Source organism: Equus asinus, chromosome 22 (assembly GCF_041296235.1).
Source record: "Equus asinus isolate D_3611 breed Donkey chromosome 22, EquAss-T2T_v2, whole genome shotgun sequence".
Lineage (NCBI taxonomy): Eukaryota > Metazoa > Chordata > Mammalia > Perissodactyla > Equidae > Equus > Equus asinus.
Window position 1 is genome coordinate 31,659,167 of NC_091811.1, and position 18,974 is coordinate 31,678,140.

General features: G+C 34.4%; 1 protein-coding gene across 3 annotated transcripts in view; it reads left to right on the forward strand.

The window, feature by feature from the left end:
* Nucleotides 1-18,974, forward strand: part of LOC106825571 (solute carrier organic anion transporter family member 1B3-like) — a 78,545-nt gene that overhangs the window by 33,932 nt on the left and 25,639 nt on the right. For 2 of the 3 annotated variants that reach the window (XM_014832447.3, XM_070494218.1), the window contains exons 4-8: nt 10,135-10,276; nt 12,877-13,009; nt 16,050-16,171; nt 17,540-17,686; nt 17,884-17,982. In XM_014832447.3, coding sequence (XP_014687933.1) covers nt 10,135-10,276; nt 12,877-13,009; nt 16,050-16,171; nt 17,540-17,686; nt 17,884-17,982 — 643 coding nt within the window. The remainder of the gene's footprint in view (nt 1-10,134; nt 10,277-12,876; nt 13,010-16,049; nt 16,172-17,539; nt 17,687-17,883; nt 17,983-18,974) is intronic. The other variant, XM_070494219.1, reaches the window with a different exon arrangement.

The following is an 18,974-nucleotide window of genomic DNA, read 5'->3' on the forward strand; positions in this document are numbered from 1 at the left end:
GTAGTGTGAGAATTTTGACTCTATTGAGTCTCTCCTTTGTCTTGAGCTAATCTTCTTTCTAAGATTGAAGACACAGACAATACAAAAACTTTCTCTGAACTTTTAGAAAGCTTCTCTTGTATGACAGAATTTATATTTGGTTATGCTTATATCTGCTTTAATGAGATGTCTTGTTACTTTCTGAAATTCCCTCCTCTTTGATTTCACCGATCAGTGCTTTGATGACCAGTGTTTAGATAAAAGTTTGCCTCTGTATGTCTTCAGTAATCAATAAATCACATTGTCAATATGTTCATTACTGATTCTGCAGAACCTATAACAGTGCATGACATAAAAATATGTTTGACTAGGGGCCCAGTTCCATGGCCAAGTGGTTAAGTTCACACACTCCACTATGGTGGCTGAGGGTCTCGCTCGTTTGGATCCTGAGCACGGATCTAGCACCACTCATCAAGCAATGATGAGGCAGCGTCCCACATAGCAGAGCCAGAAGGACCTACAACTAGAATATACAACTATGTACTGAGGGGCTTTGGGGAGAAGAAGAAGAAGAAAACAAAAGGAGATTGGCAACAGATGTTAGCTCAGGTGCCAATGTTTAAAGAAAAATATGTTTAACTAAATAATCAGAAATAACCTGATTACTAATAACTAATAACTACTAATAACTAAATAACCTGTTTTTATTAATTAAACTTACAGCCAAAAGCTAGATGATGGTAACTCTCAATGGTAATAAAAACAAACATTTATTAATGCTTACTACGTGGCTAGCACTGTGCCAAGAATTTTATGTATATTATTTCAAGTAATCCTCATACCGATTTTAGTATAATTATCTCCACCTACGGGCTGAGGAAACTAAGAAATGAGAGGTTTCACTATATGTTGACTCTGTACCAGATTTATAACCTGAATTGGGGGAATAACAATTTATTCAACAACCAGAAAACACTTATTGAGTATTTACTCATTATGTGTCAGGCATCTGAGTTTGATGGAGAGCCTGATAAAATTTTTTCTATTTATTCATTGGAAAAGAAAAGACAAAACTTGAAGCCTTCCAGTTCAATACGGCAGATTGGGAATAATAAGGCAGAAGCCACCTCCTCCTCCGTCCAATTTTAATAAATAATTTGAAAGATGTTAAGAGCAACTCATAACTCTGCTCAAACAAGAACAGATAGATTTTGTAAATCAGAAACCATGAGGGTTTTCTGAAAGGTAAGACATAGAAAGAATTAGACTGAAGAAAGAAATCGCAGTCCAAGAAAAATGTAGGAGAAGAAAATTGGAAAACATGGAAGTGGCACTAAGGGTCCTTCAAAGGTAAAGCCACTGAGAGTGGGATAGAGGTCCTAGAGACAGCTGACAGGTGGTTAGTTAGGGTATCCCGCTCAAAGAGAGAATATGCATCTTTCCTTGCTTGACATCTCTCTCCTGATCATCAACATACCCTACTTAGTCCAAGCAGCAAACTGCAGTGACATCTACTCTGGGCAGGAGCAGTGAAGACGCCTGGGCATATGAAGAAAGACACTGCCTCAGGTGACTGGCAACAACCAGGAAGAAATGAAGTGCCTACATGCAGAAGATTAACTATTAGCTGACCCTGCTGCTAGTGATTGCTGCCTCTCCATCCCAAATAGGCTTCACAAACAGACTGAATAGTCAGAGGCAAGGAAACAGGACCTTGCATCTGTGGAACAGAGCAGATTGCCAAGAATCAGTAGGTATTTTAAATTCACCACTCTTAATAAGAGACAATAGACTCAATAAATGAAACAATTCACCTATAGCAAAAAATATATATAAAAAAGAACAGAATTTTAAAATTAGTATAAGTATTATTCTCAGGGAGATTCAGGAGAAATATACAAATGGTAAGAGGCATCAAAAACTTGATTGTTGGCAGAGAAAACCCATATGGATAATAAAAACACTCGAAAAGTGAGTCAATAAGCTGGAAATTCAAGATGTGGTATTCTCTCAGATCATACCACAAAGGAAGAGAGGCAGAATAAATATGAATCTGTGTTAGTAACATATATGCTTGCTTGAAATCATACAAATATTGAGAAAAATGTGGAGGGAATACTGTGTGGTTAACAAATTAGCTTGAGGCAGGATAGCAGGAGAAAGATGGAGATAGTAAAAGGGAAGGAAGAGAAAGTAAAACAAGAGAAAAAAGAAAGTAGAACCTATTTGACAAGGGATGCACGTGATCAAATTTCTATACTAATGAATCCTTGCCAGTGCTTGTTATCTCTTGTCTTTTTGATGGTAGCCATTCTAACAGGTGTGAAGTAATATTTCATTGTGGTTTTAACTTGCATTTCCCTAATGATTAGTGATGTTAAGCATCTTTTCATGTGGTTATTGCCCATTTGTATATCTTCTTTGGAGAAATGTCTATTTGGGTCTTTTTTCTGTGTTTTAATCAGGTTATTTTGTTGTTGTTTTGTTTTGTTGTTGTTGAGTTGTAGAAGTTCGTTATTTAGTGTGGCTATTAATCCATTATCAAGTACATGACTTACAATTATTTTCCCTCATTATATAGTTGTCTTTTCACTCTGTTGATTGCTTCTTTTGGTGCACAGAAGTTTTAAAGTTTGATGTAGTCTCATTTGTCTATTTTTGCTTTTGCTACCTATGCTTTTGGTGTATCCAAGAAATCATTACCAAATTCAATGTCCTGAAGCTATTCCTTGATATTTTCATTTAAGAGTTTTAGGTCTTACATTTAGGTCTTTAACCCACTTTGAATTAATTTTTGTATGTTGTGGAAGGCAGTGGGTCCAATGTCATTCCTTTGCACATGGATATCCAGCTTTCCCAACATCATTTGTCGGAGAGACTGTTCTTTCCCAATTATATAGTCTTAGCACCATTGTCTCATTAGGCCATATAAGCAAGACCTTATTTATGGGGTCTCTATTCTGTGCCATTGGTCTATATACCTATTTTTATGCCAGTATCACACCATCTTAATTACTGTTGTTTTGTAGTATGTTTTGAAACCAGAAAGTGTGACCTCTCCAACTTGGCTCTTTTTCAAGATTGTTTTGGCTTTTCAGGTCCCTTGAGATTCCATATGAATTTTAGGAATTTTTTTTCTATTTCTGCAAAAAGATGACATTGGAATTTTGATAGGTATTGCATTGAATCTGTAGATCACTTTGGGTAATATGAACATTTTAACAATATGAAGTTTTCCAGTCTACTAACTTGCATGTCTTTCCATTTATTGGTACCTTCTTCGGTTTCTTTAGCAATGTTTGTTAGTTTTCAGTGTACAAATCTTTCACTTTCTTGGTTAAGTTTACTCTTAAATGTTTTATTCCTCTTGATGCTGTAGTAAATGAGATTGTTTTCTTAATTTCTTTTTAGATTGCTCATTGTTAGTGTACAGAAAGACAAACGATTTTGAGTGTTGATCTTGTATACTGCATCTTTGCTGAATTTTATTTATTGGTCCTAATAGCTTTTTTTGTGTAGAATCTTTATAGATATCTACATATAAGATCATATCATCTGTGAACAGATAGTAATAACAATATAAATTATAAATAAATAATAAGTCTAATTCTAAATAAATAATAAAAATATAATTTTATTTCTTTTCCAATTTGTATGCCTTTAATTTCTTTTTCTTGTTTAATTACTCTGGCTAGAACTTCCAGTACTGTGTTGAAGAGTAGTGGCTACTGTGGGCATGCTTGCCTTGTTCCTGATCTCAGAGAAAAAGTTTTCAATCTTTCTCCATTGACTATAACGTTAGGCTTTTCATATATGGCCTTTATTACATTGAGATAGTTCCTTTCTATTCCTAGTTTGTTGAGTGTTTTTTTTTTTTTTTTCATAAAAGGGTGTTGAATTTTGTGGAATGCTTTTTCTTCATCTAATGAGATGATCATGTGGTTTTATTCTTTATTTTGTTAATGTGGTGTATTATATTGATTGATTTTCATATGTTGAACAAGACTTGCATCCCAGATATAAATTCTACTTGGTCATAGTGTATGATTATTTTCATGTGCTGTTTGATACTCTTTGCCAGTATTTTGTTGAAGATTTTTCTATTAATATTCATCAGGGATATTGGTCTAGAGTTCTCTTTTCTGGTGGTATCTTTTTCTTGCTTTGATCTCAGGGTAATGTGGCCTCATAGGATGAATTTGGGAATGTTCCCTCCTCTTTATTTCTTTGGAAGAGTTTGAGAAGAATTAGCATTAATTCTTTTTTAAATGTTTGATAGAATTCTCCAGTGAAGCCGTCTGGTCTTGGGCTTTCTTTGTTGGGAGGTTCTTGATTACTGCTTCAATCTCCTCACTAGACATAGGTGTGTTCATATTTTTTATTTCTTCATGATTCAGTCTTGGTAGGTTGTGTGTTTCTAGTAACTTATCCATTTCTTCTAGCTTATCCAATTTGTTGGCATATAATTGTCATAGTAGTCTCTTCTATTTTATTGCTGTGACATCATTTGCATTGTCTCCTCTTTCATTTCTAATTTTAACTGAGTCCTCTTTTTTTTAACCTAGCTGAGAATTTATCAATTTTGTCGATCTCTTTGAAAATCTACTCTTAGTTCTGTGGAATTTTTCTATTGTTTTTCTATTCCCTTTTTCATTTATCTCTACTCTAATCTTTGTTATTTCCTTCCTTCTGATAACTTTGAGTTTACTTTGTTCTTTTTCTAGGCCGTTGAGGTGTAAGTTTAGCCTGTTGGTTTGAGGTCTTTCTTCCTCTTTAAAGTAATCATGTATCACTATAAACTTTTCTTTTAGTGCTGCTTTTACTGCATCCCATATATTTTAGTATGTTGTGTTTTCATTTTCACTTGTGTCCAGATACTTTCTAAATTCTCTGATCCTTTACTTGTTTAAGATTGTGTTGTTTAATTTCCACATAGTTAAGGGTTTTCTTTCTTCTGTTGTTTTCTAGTTTTGTTTCATTGTGGTCACAGAAGATACATAGCATGATTTTAATCTTATTAAATTTGTTAAAATTGTCTTGTGGCCTAACATGTGGTCTATGTTGGAGAACGTTTCATGTGTACTTGAAAAGAATGTATATTCTGCTGTTGTTGGGTGGACTGTTCTGTGTGTGTCTAGGTCCAATTAGGTCCAAATGGCACATGGTGTTGTTAAAGTCTAATGTTTTCTTATTGAGTCTCTGTCTGGTTGTTCTATCCATTATTCAAAGTGGGGTATGATTCTCTCACTCGTATTGTGTTTCTGCCTATTTCTACCTTTAGCTTTGTCAATGTTGCTTTATATATTTGAGTGTCCTAATGTTAGGTGCATATATATTTATAATTGTTATATCTTCCTGATGAATTTAAACTTTTATCATTATATAATGTGACTTTATCTCTTGTGACCATTTTTGTCTTAAAGTCTATTTTGTCTGATATAAATATGGCTACCTCTGCTCTCTTTAGGTTTTTGTTTGCATGGAATATCTTCTCTACCTGTTCAGCTATAAAAAATATATATATACCATAGACTGGGTGGCTTAAATAACAAATATTTATTTCTCATAGTTCTGGAGTCTGGGAAATCTAAGATCAACGTGCTGAAAGATCTCAAAGTTATTACAATCTGTTTTAAACTGATAACAACTTGACTTCAATTGTGTATAAAAACTCTATTCTTTTACATATCTGCCTCCCACCAACTTTATGTTATTGATGACACAAATTGCCCCTTTTAATATCACATATCCACTAACATAGATTTATAATTACATTTTATGCCTTTAAAAAAATTCTAAATCAGATTTTTATAAGAGATTTTCTCACCTACATTACAACGATACAGGATTCTATATTTCCTTTACTAAAGAATTTTATATCTTGGTGTGGTTTTGTGTTACTGTTTATCATCCATTCACTTCAACTCATAGGACTCTGTTCAGTGTTTCTTGTAGGATAGATCTAGTGGTGATTAATTCCTTCAGCTTTTGCTTATTGGGGAAAGTCTTGACTTCCCCTTTGTTCTGGAATGACAGTTTTGTGAGATATAATATTCTTGGTTGGCAGTCTTTTTCTTTCAGTACTTTGAATATTTCATCCCACTCCCTTCTAACCTATAAGATTTTTGCTGAGAAATCTGATGATAATCTATTGGGAATTCCCTTGCATGTGATGACTTGTTTTTTCTCTTACTGTTTTCAACTTTTCTCTCTGTCTGTCACTTTTGACAATTTGATTATGATGTGTCTTGGTGTAGGTCTCATTCCATTTATCCTAGATGGTATTCTTTGAACTTTTTGAATTTGTATGTATATTTTTCTCCTCAGATTTGGGAAATTTTTGACAATTACTTTTTCAAATAATTTCTCTGCCAATTTCTCCCTTTCTTCCTTTGGTACCCTCATAATGCGTATGTTGTTTGCCTGATGGTATTCCATAAGTCCTTTAGGCTATTCATTTTTATTCATTCTTTGTTTTTTTCTCTCCTCTGACTCAGTATTAAAGTTCATTGATTCCTTTTCTGTCTGGTCAAGTTTGTTATTGAGTTGCTCTAGTGAAGTTTTCAATTCAGTTAAGGTATTCTTCAGTTCCAGAACTTCTGTTTGATTATTCTTTGTAGTTTCTATGTCTTTATCAATATTCTCACTTTGTTTATCCATCATTTTTCTGATTTCGCTTAGGTGTTTATCTGTGCTGTGTTTTAATTCATCGAGTATCCTTATGGCAGTAATTTTAATTCCTTTTCTGGAAATTCATATATCTCTATTTCTTTAGGGCCAATTTCTGGAGATTCAACTTATTTCTTTAAATGTATCATGGTTCCCTATTTCTTTATATGTCTTGTTATTTTTTGTTGTTGGAATTTTGGCGTTTGCAGAATCAGCCAGTTCTCTTTAATTCTCTCAGACTTTGCGCTCTGGTTTTGTACATGGTCAACTTTCATTAATAAGCCAGGTTGGAGATTCTGGAGACATCCCAAGCTGTCTCTGGGTGTGTCTTCTCTGGACTATTTGAAGAAATTTGCTGGTTTCTACTTACAATCTCCCCCTGGTGTCTGTCTGAGATACTAGCATCTCTGGTAATGTAGTGAATCACAATACTGGTGTTCCACCTAATGTCTGTCTGTGGTATTGCAGACTCTAGTGCATCGTTTATCATCTTTGCTCTGAGACCTTCAACCTGGTGACCCACTCTTTTCAGTACTTGGATACAGTACTGGTCCCTCAAACAGCCCCCCTAAAATCCAGAACATTGACATAAGTTCTACTCCTTTTTCCCTGCAGGGAGAAGAGAAGATTTGGGAATTTTGTTTCAAATACACCAACTATGCATGGTGGGGGAAGGCTCTGGCAAGAGAATGGAGAGGGTCACAAATTTTCCTCCCAAGCTCCCATGTGGTTGGATTTGCACTGCCTAGGATGCAGAAATGTTTTAAATGATTTCTGAACTTCTCACAGAGGCATTTGTTTGGTTTGTGGTTGTTAAATCCTCTTGTCTATGGGGCAAGGAAGGTTGAGGGCTTCCTATTCCATCATCTTGCTGATGTAACTCCCACCCACATTTGTTCTTTTTTGGTGTCAATAACATGATGATTTTTTGAAATGATCAGAATCTGAAAATTTTTTATTTTTGTTCTATGATGTAAAGGCTGCATATAATTCTACAAGATGTCAGAATTGCACTCCTTGAGGAAAATCTTCATAATTTCTTCTAACTCCATTGGACAAATTTAATATCTTTCTCCTATGAGTCTAGTTCTTCCCTTCATTAACTTAGTAAAACTGATCTGGATACTCTTCCACCTTTTGGGTTTCATTCTTAGATGACTTCTGATATCCTCTATAGGAATTCTCGATTATTTCTAAGAAGTAGTATCATTTTACAGCTTTTCTCAAGGTCTTTCACTTCATTGAAAATTCCCTATACAGGAAGGGAAGTACAAACATCTTGCCAGCAATGGAAGAGCTGTATTGGGCCTTTTTCTCTTTCCTCCACGCATGGCCTCATGTAAGACACATAGTAGCTTCTGGTTAGACAAAAGTTCAACAAATATTTTTGAGCATGTCTGTGGCACACACTGTTCTAAGTATTAAGGATATAACAGTGATCAAAATAGACAAAAAGCACTGCTCTGATGAAGGTTATATTCAAGTGAGGGCAATATACATTAAAGAAATAAAATATAACGTGAAGGGAAAGTAGTGTACAACCATGCACCATATAATGACATTTCAGTCAATGATGAACCACATATATGATGGTGGTCCCATAAGATTAGTACCATACAGCCTAGATGTGTGTAGACTATACCATGTAGGTTTGTGTAAGTACACCCTACGATGTTTGCACAATGACAAAATCACCTGATGCATTTCTCAGAGCATATCCCCTTCATTAAGTGATGCGAGACTGTAATTTTAAAGAGGTTGATCAAGGAAAGCCTCATTTTGGCAGTTACATTGAGCAAAAACCTCAAAGATGTGAGGGAGTGAGTGACAGAAATATGACTATGGGGAAGAGCATTCCCTGTAGAAAGAAAAGCAAAAACAAAGAACCTGAGGCAATATAACAAACATGGAATGCTCAAGGTACAGCAAGAAGGCTAGTGTAGCTGGAGAGAAATAAGCAAGGGCTAGATCAACAGAAGATGAGATAAAGAAGGTACAAAGAAACATTTGTGAGGAAGGGATATTCCCGGGGAGGGAAGATCATTTAGGGCTTAGACTAGATATTATTATGCCTGAGATGGAAGGATCACTGGCATGATCTAATTTCCATTTTTAAAGAATTTTTCTAGCTACTGTGTTGAGAAGAGACTGTAGTTGGGTGAGAGCAGAAGCAGAAAGATCTATTAGGAGGCTAATGCAATAATCCAGACTAGACATGAGAGTGGCTACCACTGGTAGTATAGAGGGTCATGAGAAGGGCTGGTTGGGTCTTCCTGGCCTGCTTTAACGGAATGCCATAGACTCGGTGGCTTAAACATCAGAAATTTATTTCTCACAGTTCTGGAGGTTGGAAGTCTGGCATCAGGGAACCAGTGTAATTGGGTTCTGGTGAGAAGCCTCTTCCTAGTTTTCAGATGGTTATTTTCTTGCTGGGTCTTCATATGGCAGAAGAAGAGAGAGAAGCAAACTCTCATAAGAATAGTTATCCTATCATGAGGGTTCCACCCTCATGACCTAATTATCTCCCAAAAACCTCATCTCCAAAAATAATCATTTGAAAATTAGAGTTTCAACATATGAATTTGCGGGGGAGACAAACATGCAGTCCACAACAAGATCAGATTTTAATACTAGAAGCAAAAGGAATTCACTTATGGATATGGATATGGGCTGTAAGAAGAATGAATCACTAAATTTTGTTACAATGAAACTGAAAATAAAATATCTATAACCACCAGGGTTAAAAATCATTTTTTTAAGAACATTGAGTATATTGCTTTTGTTATCTTCATTTTAATTTGCATTTCTCCAACAATAGTGATGTTTTATAAGTGAAAAAGTTCCATTTTTCAGCCGGCTTCCTGGAAATGCTACCTTTGAGAATGTCTAGACACTCCCCTCATAGTTAGCCTGTGTTATTTACTTGGGAATAAAGAATAAATTGTCATCATGGCCATCTCAGACCATTATCTAGCTTCCTAGAAATCAGTTAATGACATTAATTAAAAAATAACAACCTTGGGGCTGGCCCCGTGGTGGAGCGGTTAAGTTCGCGCGCTCTGCTGCAGGCGGCCCAGTGTTTCATTAGTTCGAATCCTGGGCGCGGACATGGCACTGCTCATCAAACCACGCTGAAGCAGCGTCCCACATGCCACAACTAGAATGACCCACAACAAAGAATAGACAACTATGTACCGGGGGGCTTTGGGGAGAAAAAGGAAAAAAATAAAATCTTTAAAAAAAAAAAATAACAACCTTGACTGTACTACTCTAATAATCTGATGTCGCCAAGTTAGAAAATGATGCTTTATCAATATAGTGATAATAATGTTAAAAGGGCTAAGAAATACCAATTGTGGGTATGCTTCTTATGATAAAAATAATGTTTTTAAGTAAAGAAGAAAAGCTATTTTAATTCTGTGTGCATATAAACATTATGTAGTCCTTTGATTAACCATTTTTTCCTTTCTTTCTACTTTTTCTTAGCTGTTCTTCGCAGCCCTGACGCTCAGCTTTATTTGTAAAGCACTAAATGCAGTCATTATGAAAAGTTCCATCACTCAAATAGAAAGGAGATTTGACATAACATCTTCTGTTGTTGGCTTAATTGATGGAAGCTTTGAAATGGGTAATTTTTACTTCTATTTTGATTATTACTTAGTAACCAGATTTACAGAGGTAAAAACTGCCATACATGCTCTATACTACCGGTTCTCAACCACGGTAAATTTGTCCCCCAGGGACAATTTGGCAATCTGGAGACATTTTTGGTTGCTATAACTCAGCGAGGGGGTTGCTACTGGCATCTAGTGGTAGAGGCCAGGGATGCTGCCCAACATCCTACAATGCCAAGGAGAGCCCTCATAACAAAGAATTATCTAGCTTAGAATGTCAATAGTGCAGAATTTGAAAACCCCTGATTTATACTAACTTGTTTGCAAACTAATACTTTCCAGGGCTTTACCTTTCCTGTCTCAAGGTGTCCTAGGGCAAAAAAAGGTTGGAGAGAGGATTATGATTCCAATGATTTGAGGAGGGAGGAACAGCTTTGGAGCAACCTCTGTTAGGTTTCTACTGTTTAACTGGATGTAATATTGAGGGTAAAAGTTTTTTTTTTTTTTTTAGTACATTGAATATACTGCTTTGTTGTCTTCATTTTCATTTGGATTTCTCCAATAATAGTGAGGTTTTATATGATTATTGAACATTATTTTCTCTTATAAATTGGTAGCTCATTACCTCTGCCCATTTTTCCTTTTTTAAAAAATTTTTTAATGACTTAAAAGGACTCAAAAATTATGTATGTTGTATAGATTCCAGATATTTTCTATAAATTTATCCTTTAACCTTATTTAAAATATATTTAGCTATTGAGTATTTTAAAAATAATTGTACAAAGGAAGACATTTATCTTTTTGTTATGAATTCTACCTTTTCATGTTTCAGAGAACATTACATCCTACATATCCTTCACTCTTTCACCTCCCTAGTTTCATGAAATCATCTAGAATTTTAGTATTAGACTATTATTAGCTTTAAATCCTAATTCACCATGTGCCTCTTTTTATTAAGGAATTGATTCTTAATATTTTTGTTAAACTTTGTAGCTATTTAATAGCAATTAGATGAACATGGTTAAAAGTTTTAGTGGTTTCTTTTCTTACAACTGTTTCTTGAATCTCAGGACTTCAGCTCTCATCTTTAGCTTTTTCTGAAGTATATCTTTAAGTTTTTTTCCAGAAATAATTGAACACATGTCATACTTACTTTCTGAGCCCTTGTTTGTGGGTCAATGTATTTAGTTTACTATCATATTCAAGTGATAGTTTGTCTGAGTATGGAATTAAGCTTACAAAATCTTTTGTCCTTAGAACACTTAAAACATTTATCTACTGTTTTATAGCATCTAATGTTGTGTATGAGAGATCATTATCAGTATCGTTGTCATGTACTGGTAGGTACCTCCACTTTATCCCAGAATTTCATAAATTCTACCAGCATCTATCCAGGACTGTATCTTTTACATTATTTATACTGCAGAAAATAAAAATTTTCATCTAAGGGCTTAAGTCTTTCTTTAGCTCAGGGAATTTATTTTCTATTTTAAAAATTTGTTTCTTCCCCTCTATTTTCTTCTGAAACATGTATAAGATGAATACTAAATTTTCTAGCTATTTTTTTCCTGTAAGTTTTCTTTTGAAAATTCTACTTTTTTTCTTCATGTCTCATCAGTCTTCTCTGACACCGTCTCATCTATCTCCTCAGGTTCCAATATGTACATTTTCTACAATAATTTTAATTTACAACAATACTTTGTTGTTCTCCTTGTTTTTAGTCTGCCTGTTCTCATTTTACAGATGCAACATACCCTTGTACCTCTACAGATACTAACTGGATTTTTGTCAAAGTTTCTCCTCTTTTTAGTTTCCTTATTTGACTGTTTCTTCATGGGTTACTTCATCTGCCAGTTCATTTTGCTGCTTTTATTTCATGCTATTTTTTTCCCATCGAATGTTCGGTAATTCTTGGTCATTGTAAGTTTATTATTATAGATATAACTCCAGATGTGTCAGAATTGGTTGTGACTCCCTCTACTTGGAATACTCTTCTTTGTTTTTTTAATCTAAATAATTTATACTCAACATTAAATCTCAAGTGGCCTCTCCTACAGGAAACTTTCCTAAAACCTTAATTAATTAAAGTTTCCCCTCTCTGTGTTCTAACAGCACCTCTCTCCATCTATCTATTTTTATCACTGGTATGTAAATTTCTTGAGGACAAATACCATGGTTTATTCTTTCTTTTTAATATTTCTGGCTCCTAACACCGTGGCAGATACCTAATAGAAATTTCAAGTATGCTGGGAGTGAATGAGCAAATGCATGAATGAATATCTTTCTTTCAGATCAGGAGGATTTTCCTCATTCCAATATAATCCAGTCAACTCCAAATTCTTCAATAAAATTTTGCTTCACTAACATAGCCAAATAATTCAAGTGCTTTCTTTCATATTGAAAACTTATTCTGCTTGTTAATGCCATACAACTTTACACGGAGTGGTTCAGTGTGAGTTTCACCTTCTCGATTCAGTTACATGATCTTCGAGGGACGGTCCCATGTCTTATGCTCTATTCATTCTGGGGCCTTTCATTCTACTGGACACAAAATGGGACTCAGTCAATGTTTTCTATAATGAATCATATCAAAATTGTTTTGTTCTCTTCCTAGGAAATTTGTTTGTGATTGTATTTGTGAGTTACTTTGGATCCAAACTACACAGACCAAAGATAATTGGAATTGGTTGCTTGATTATGGGAACTGGAAGTATTTTGACTGCTTTGCCACATTTCTTCATGGGATAGTAAGTATTTCTTTTGTGCCATTAATTATCATTTACTTGTAAGTTAACGGTAGAATTTCATTTTTTTTCCTTTTATATAAGCAGTCACCTTTTGAGAAGAATACCCACTAAGTATGTGTAGAAATGGAGTATATTGTTCTAGGTAATAATTATCTTATTGCTTTATCCACCATGGATTTCATTGACTTTGACATATGAATAGCACTAAATAAGGTGTACAGGTTCATAGGAAATAAATGAGCGCTTTATGGCTTTCTAGTATAACATACGTACATTGTGTCTTTGCCTACAAGATTTTGATTGCATTCAATAAGACTTCACCACTCAACCCACTGCAGTATGGGTTTTTCCATTTGGATTTCCATTGAGACTGTTCTTAAGTTCACTGTGTAGTTCTGATTAGAGGGATACTAATGACAGAAAACCTGAAATAGTGTTGGCTTAAATAAGATAGAAGTTATTTTTCACATAAAAAGTTAATGTAGCCAGCCCAGGAATGGTAGGTTACTGCTTCTTTTTATCACATTTCTCTGCCTCGCATGGCTTCGACCTAATGGTCCCAATTGTGGCAATGTTGTTCCAGGAAACAGAATAGAGGAAGGGAAAAAGAACAACAAGAAGAAGCAGAGTGCACACAGGCTGGGGCTTAAGAAGTATTTTCAGAAGTGTAACACTTCTACTAGCTTCACCTTGGTCGGAATTTTGTTATATCTCACATCCAGATATAAAGACATTGGAAAAAATAGACTTTATTCCAGAATGCCATGCTCCTAGCTAAAAATCTCACCTTCTATTATAATGGAAGGAGATAAGAATGGATATTGAGAGACAATGAGCAATTTCTGCTAAAGACATTGATTACTTACTCATTCCCAAAGCCAACATTCATGTCTTTTGTTTTCCATACTAATCTCTCTTTTTTGTCTATAGTATTTGACCCTTATGAGTATTTTCTTCTTCCCAGCACTGCTCCTTCTTATTTTCATTGTATTACTCTCTCTTGATTTATTTCCTATCTTTGTGGCTTCTTCATTATACCCCTTCTTTTCTTCTGCTGCTGACACCATTTGTGAGTATCCCCTAAGCTCTCTCTTCAATCTTATTCACTTTTCATTCTAGAACATTTTTATGGAGTGTATGCAGCATTAAATGCAGCTAACACCTATACATGGTGACTTTTTCTTACACTCAAGATCTATATAATCAACCACCCCAAGGGTATCTCCAGTCTAATATCCATCCGTATATTCAAAACTGAATCCATCCCTGTGCCAAAATCAGCTCAGATTTTTCTCACTCACTCTTTCAATAATGATTCCTTTAGCCACAAAGGAACTCAAACCAAAGTCAAGGGCCTCATCCCAAACTTTTTCTTTATTTCAAAACAGATGACTGCTGGTCATCAAATCTTGCTTATTCTACCTTCTATCTGTCAATTCCTGTCTACCTCCTTTCATCTCCACTGTCCCTAACCTGGTTGAGGCTTTCCTCATCTCTGACCTGGACTTTTTGCCTCTAGTCTCAACTCTATTCTAACTCATATTCCGTACTAGAGAATTCATTTTAAAACACAGATCTGATTATTTTACTCCTGCTTAAAACTCCCAATTTCCCAGAGCAATGTTTTTCAAACTTCAGATTCTGAACCACTAGTGGACCAGTAAATCAATTCAGGTGATTAATATGAACAATTTTTTAATAGGATGGAATAGGATAAAATACAATAAACAATGTGAGTAGAAACAAATATTATTCTGCGGAACTTTAGTTTTAGTTGTACATATATATATGTGAATGTATGTGTGTCCATATGTATGCATTGTTGTTGTGATGCAAAATGTATTTCTTACTGCTGGTCACAGTAAAAAATATTGAATGCTGCTTGCCTATGGATTAATTTCTAAGCTTATTTCCATATGCTGGTTGCTTATTGTGCATTTGGTCCTTGACTATCTTCCTACCTTCATCTTACACTGCTCCTCACGATTGAGGACCACACTCTGGCCTACAGTTTTCCAGATGTGCCATAATATGTCATGCCTTTGCATATTTTTTTTTTTTTTACAGGCTTCGGTGTTTTTCCTTCTTCATCTACCTATTAAATTCCTATCTGTCTTCAACATTCATCTCATATGTAATCCTCATTGTGAAGTCTTCTCTAATTCACCCCTTCCCCCACCTCCATGCAAAGCAGACCACCCATTTTTACTTCATGACAACTCAGGACCTCATATACTAAACTTATCACTATTTTATCATATACGTTTATCTTAGAGAGTGTAAAATGTCCTAAGTACAAAAACTGTATGTTTTATTTCTAGCTCTTTGGAACTGAGCATAATGACTTGCATACAGTAGGCTGCCTTGGAGCTCATAGCATAGGGTGTCTCAGTGTTTTGGGGGATCAGCATTTGTCCTTATTCTAGCCCTATCTCTGTTGTTCTTATTAAGTTGTTTCTCATCAAATTGAAATAAATTAGAATTTTTTTTAACTAAATTATGAAGTCAGGCATATGAAAGTGTGCATCTGTGCTGGAGGTGGGAAGCATGTGTATCCATAAAAGAAACTCAGACAGCTTATTGATAGAAAATGTAGGTAAATCAGTGTGTACTGTAAATGATTTGGAAAACACTGCTCTAAAGTTTATTATATGTTATCAGAAAGTTAACAGAAAGTTTAGATTGGGATCATCTTTGAAGACAATTCAGAGGGATGGATAGATACAATTAGCTTTTTTTTTTTTAACAAAAGCGTGAAACCAAGATAGTGCTTCATAGCTTGGCCAAATATAAGCACGCCTAGGAGGATAGCAACATGATAATCCTCCTTGCCTGGGGGTATTGAATATTTCCCAGTGGGCACTCTCATTTTACTTTCACCCATCACCTACCCTAAAATACAGGCTGGGAAGTTGACAAAGAGGATTCTGATAATTTGGAGAAGAGAATGGTGCAAATAAAGAGGAAAATTCCTATTTCTTGGAAAAGTGAAAATATTCAGTAGATAATGGAAATTTTAAATCTAGTGATGTTCTTATAGTTACAGGTATTCGAAAGAAACTCTTATTAATCCGTCAGAGAATTCAACATCAAGCTTATCAACCTGCTTAATGGATCAAACTTTGTTACTCAATACAACATCACCTGAGATAGTAGGACAAGGTAAGAATTGATAGTCACTAAAAAATATTCTAAAACTTATCAATTTAATTACATCTGTAAAAAGTGATTATGATATTCATTAGTCGATTAAAAAAGCAAACAGGAAAAACGTCTGCATCTTATGTGTATAAGACAAAACATAATGTTAATATATCTTAAGAGCTTTTAGAAGTAATAAGAAAAGAGGATATTTTGGTAGGAAATTAGTAAAGAATATATGCATTTAAAATAAGGAAGACGGAAGTGGCATAACTATATAAAAAATGTAACTTTACTTTTTATGAAAAATAGAAATTATCACACCAATTAAAGATTTTTTGTACCTATTATAACACAAATCATGAATTATAATTACACATTATAATACTAACTAAAGATTTTTCTACCTATTATACAGGAAAAGGTTAAAAAAGAGAAATGAGGTAGAGGAAAAAGACACCTTTTATATATTGGTGGCAGTGTATAAATTTCTAGATAAATTTCTAGAATTTTTGGAGGTTATTTTTCAGGATAGTAAAGACTAAAAATAAGCATATGTGCTTAAATCAGCAATTCTACTTTTATTGATTAATCTTAAGGCAATAATCAGGAGTGTGCACAAAGATTTATTTATGATTATAGCCTTGGCATCCCTGTTTAACAGAATAAAAAGTTAGAAATATTTTGTGAGTAAAAAGGAAGAGATTGATTAAATAAATTATGAAACTTTCATTCAGCCGACTACTATGCAGTCATTAAAATCCTGATATAAGAGAAATCTTGGGGCTGGCCTGGTGGTGTAGTGGTTAAGTTCACATGCTTTTTGGAGGCTGGGGTTCGTGAGTTCGGATCCCATGCATGGACCTAGCACCACTCCTCAAGCCATGCTGTTGCAGAATCCCACATAAAATAGAGGAAGATCAGCACAGATGTTAGCTCAGCGACAATCTTCCTCAAGCAAAAAGAGGAAGATTGGCAAGAGATGTTAGCTCAGGGCCAATCTTCCTCACAAAAGAAAAAAAGAAATCTTAATAACATGTGGAAATTGTCATAGTATGACAGGTGTAAAAGTAAATTATAATATGAACTGGACATTTAATGTATATAATGTACATAAAGGATATTATTCATATTTTTACATGAACTAAAAATGTGGAAGATATATATAAATATTTGAAGTGGTTTTTTGTGTGAGGTGGGATTATAGATAATTTTTGCTTGTTTTCTTTGTGCTTTTCTATATTTTCAAACTTTGCAAAGTGAATATAAATCACTCATAATTAGAAAAAAGCAAAATTCTTGTGGGATAATTAAAAACTTAAAGTAGTTGAGTTTCTAACAGGAATGCTAAAATTAATGTTTAAAATAAACACTATCTTGTCTACAAAGGTCACGAAAAGGAATCTGTGTCATATGCATGGATATATGTTCTAATGGGTAATATGCTTCGTGGAATTGGGGAAACCCCCATAGGACCCTTGGGGATTTCTTACTTGGATGATTTTGCCAAAGAAGGACATTCTTCTTTTTATTTAGGTAACGTACAGAAAATATTAGATTTTATGATTACTTTCTCTGGGTCTACTTTTGCAATCATAGTGTTTCTAATTTTATTCTTTTACTTACTAAAAAAATTATTTGGAAATGTATTCTGTAACATTACTTTTAAAAACATATTGAATAAGAACTATATATTTTTGGCATCTGATAAAATTTCTGTATAATATTTTCAGGTAGTTTGAATGCAATGGCAATGGCTGGTCCAGTCACTGGCCTTCTCCTGGCATCTCAGTTTGCTAAAATGTGGGTGGATATTGGATATGTAGACCTGAGTAAGTACAATCAGAACAAGGTAACATGATAAATGCTTTTCAAGTACAGAACATCATTTTTCCAAATAATTGAATTCACTCTTTCAAAAGTCCTTTGCTGACTATTCATCAAAACTTACAAATAGCAAATAAACCTATTAACAATCAGAATAAAAACAAAATTCATCTCCTAGCTACACCAAGCTTTTACAACTAAGTACAAAATAAGAAAATTTTAACAAACTTGCTTTAGATTACTTTGTTCAAAATAACTGCAAACAAATTACAGGTCTCTCAAGGTGCCCTGTGATATCACGTCCCTGTATTTACACTTAGAAAATTTTCTTTGCATTTTCTATTTGCAGAGTTCTTAAAGTCTCTTCCAAAATGTGGCTCCTTTTCAGAGAAGCTTTACTTCACCACCTTCCATTGGCGCAAAGTGTCCCCATTAATCACGAAAAGCAAGCCTTTATTGTAGCCCGTATCATGATGAGTCATACACATTTGTGCACTTACCTGCCATCTCTTTTGGGACATAACAGGATTGTATCTATGTTAACATGTAATATGTAATTAGTATTTCTGAATAAACAAATCTGATTTTCTATCTCAAAAGGACTTATATAGATCTCCAAGGAGATCAAAGGATTCATTACAAAATAGAGTAGACATCACAGTACACCAGTAATAACCACAAACCTGAAAGTGTTTTATAATATAAAACTAAAGCAAGTACCTGATGAAATGTTTTATATCTTCTATTTTGGATGTGTGAATTAGAGAAGGTTCACATTCTGTACATTTCTACTCATTCCATACAGTTTTACTCATTCATCTCTAGGTTCATCATTGTTTTTATTGCTAGAGGTACAGAAATAAACGGTTAAAGTCTTTAGGATGGTAGTTTTGTAACCTTTTTCCTATAGTCAGAAACCACTACTCACTGTATTTTAGAATTCACGGTCATTCCATTTCTACTACTGAATGTTCAGACCTTCTTACATCTTCTCTTG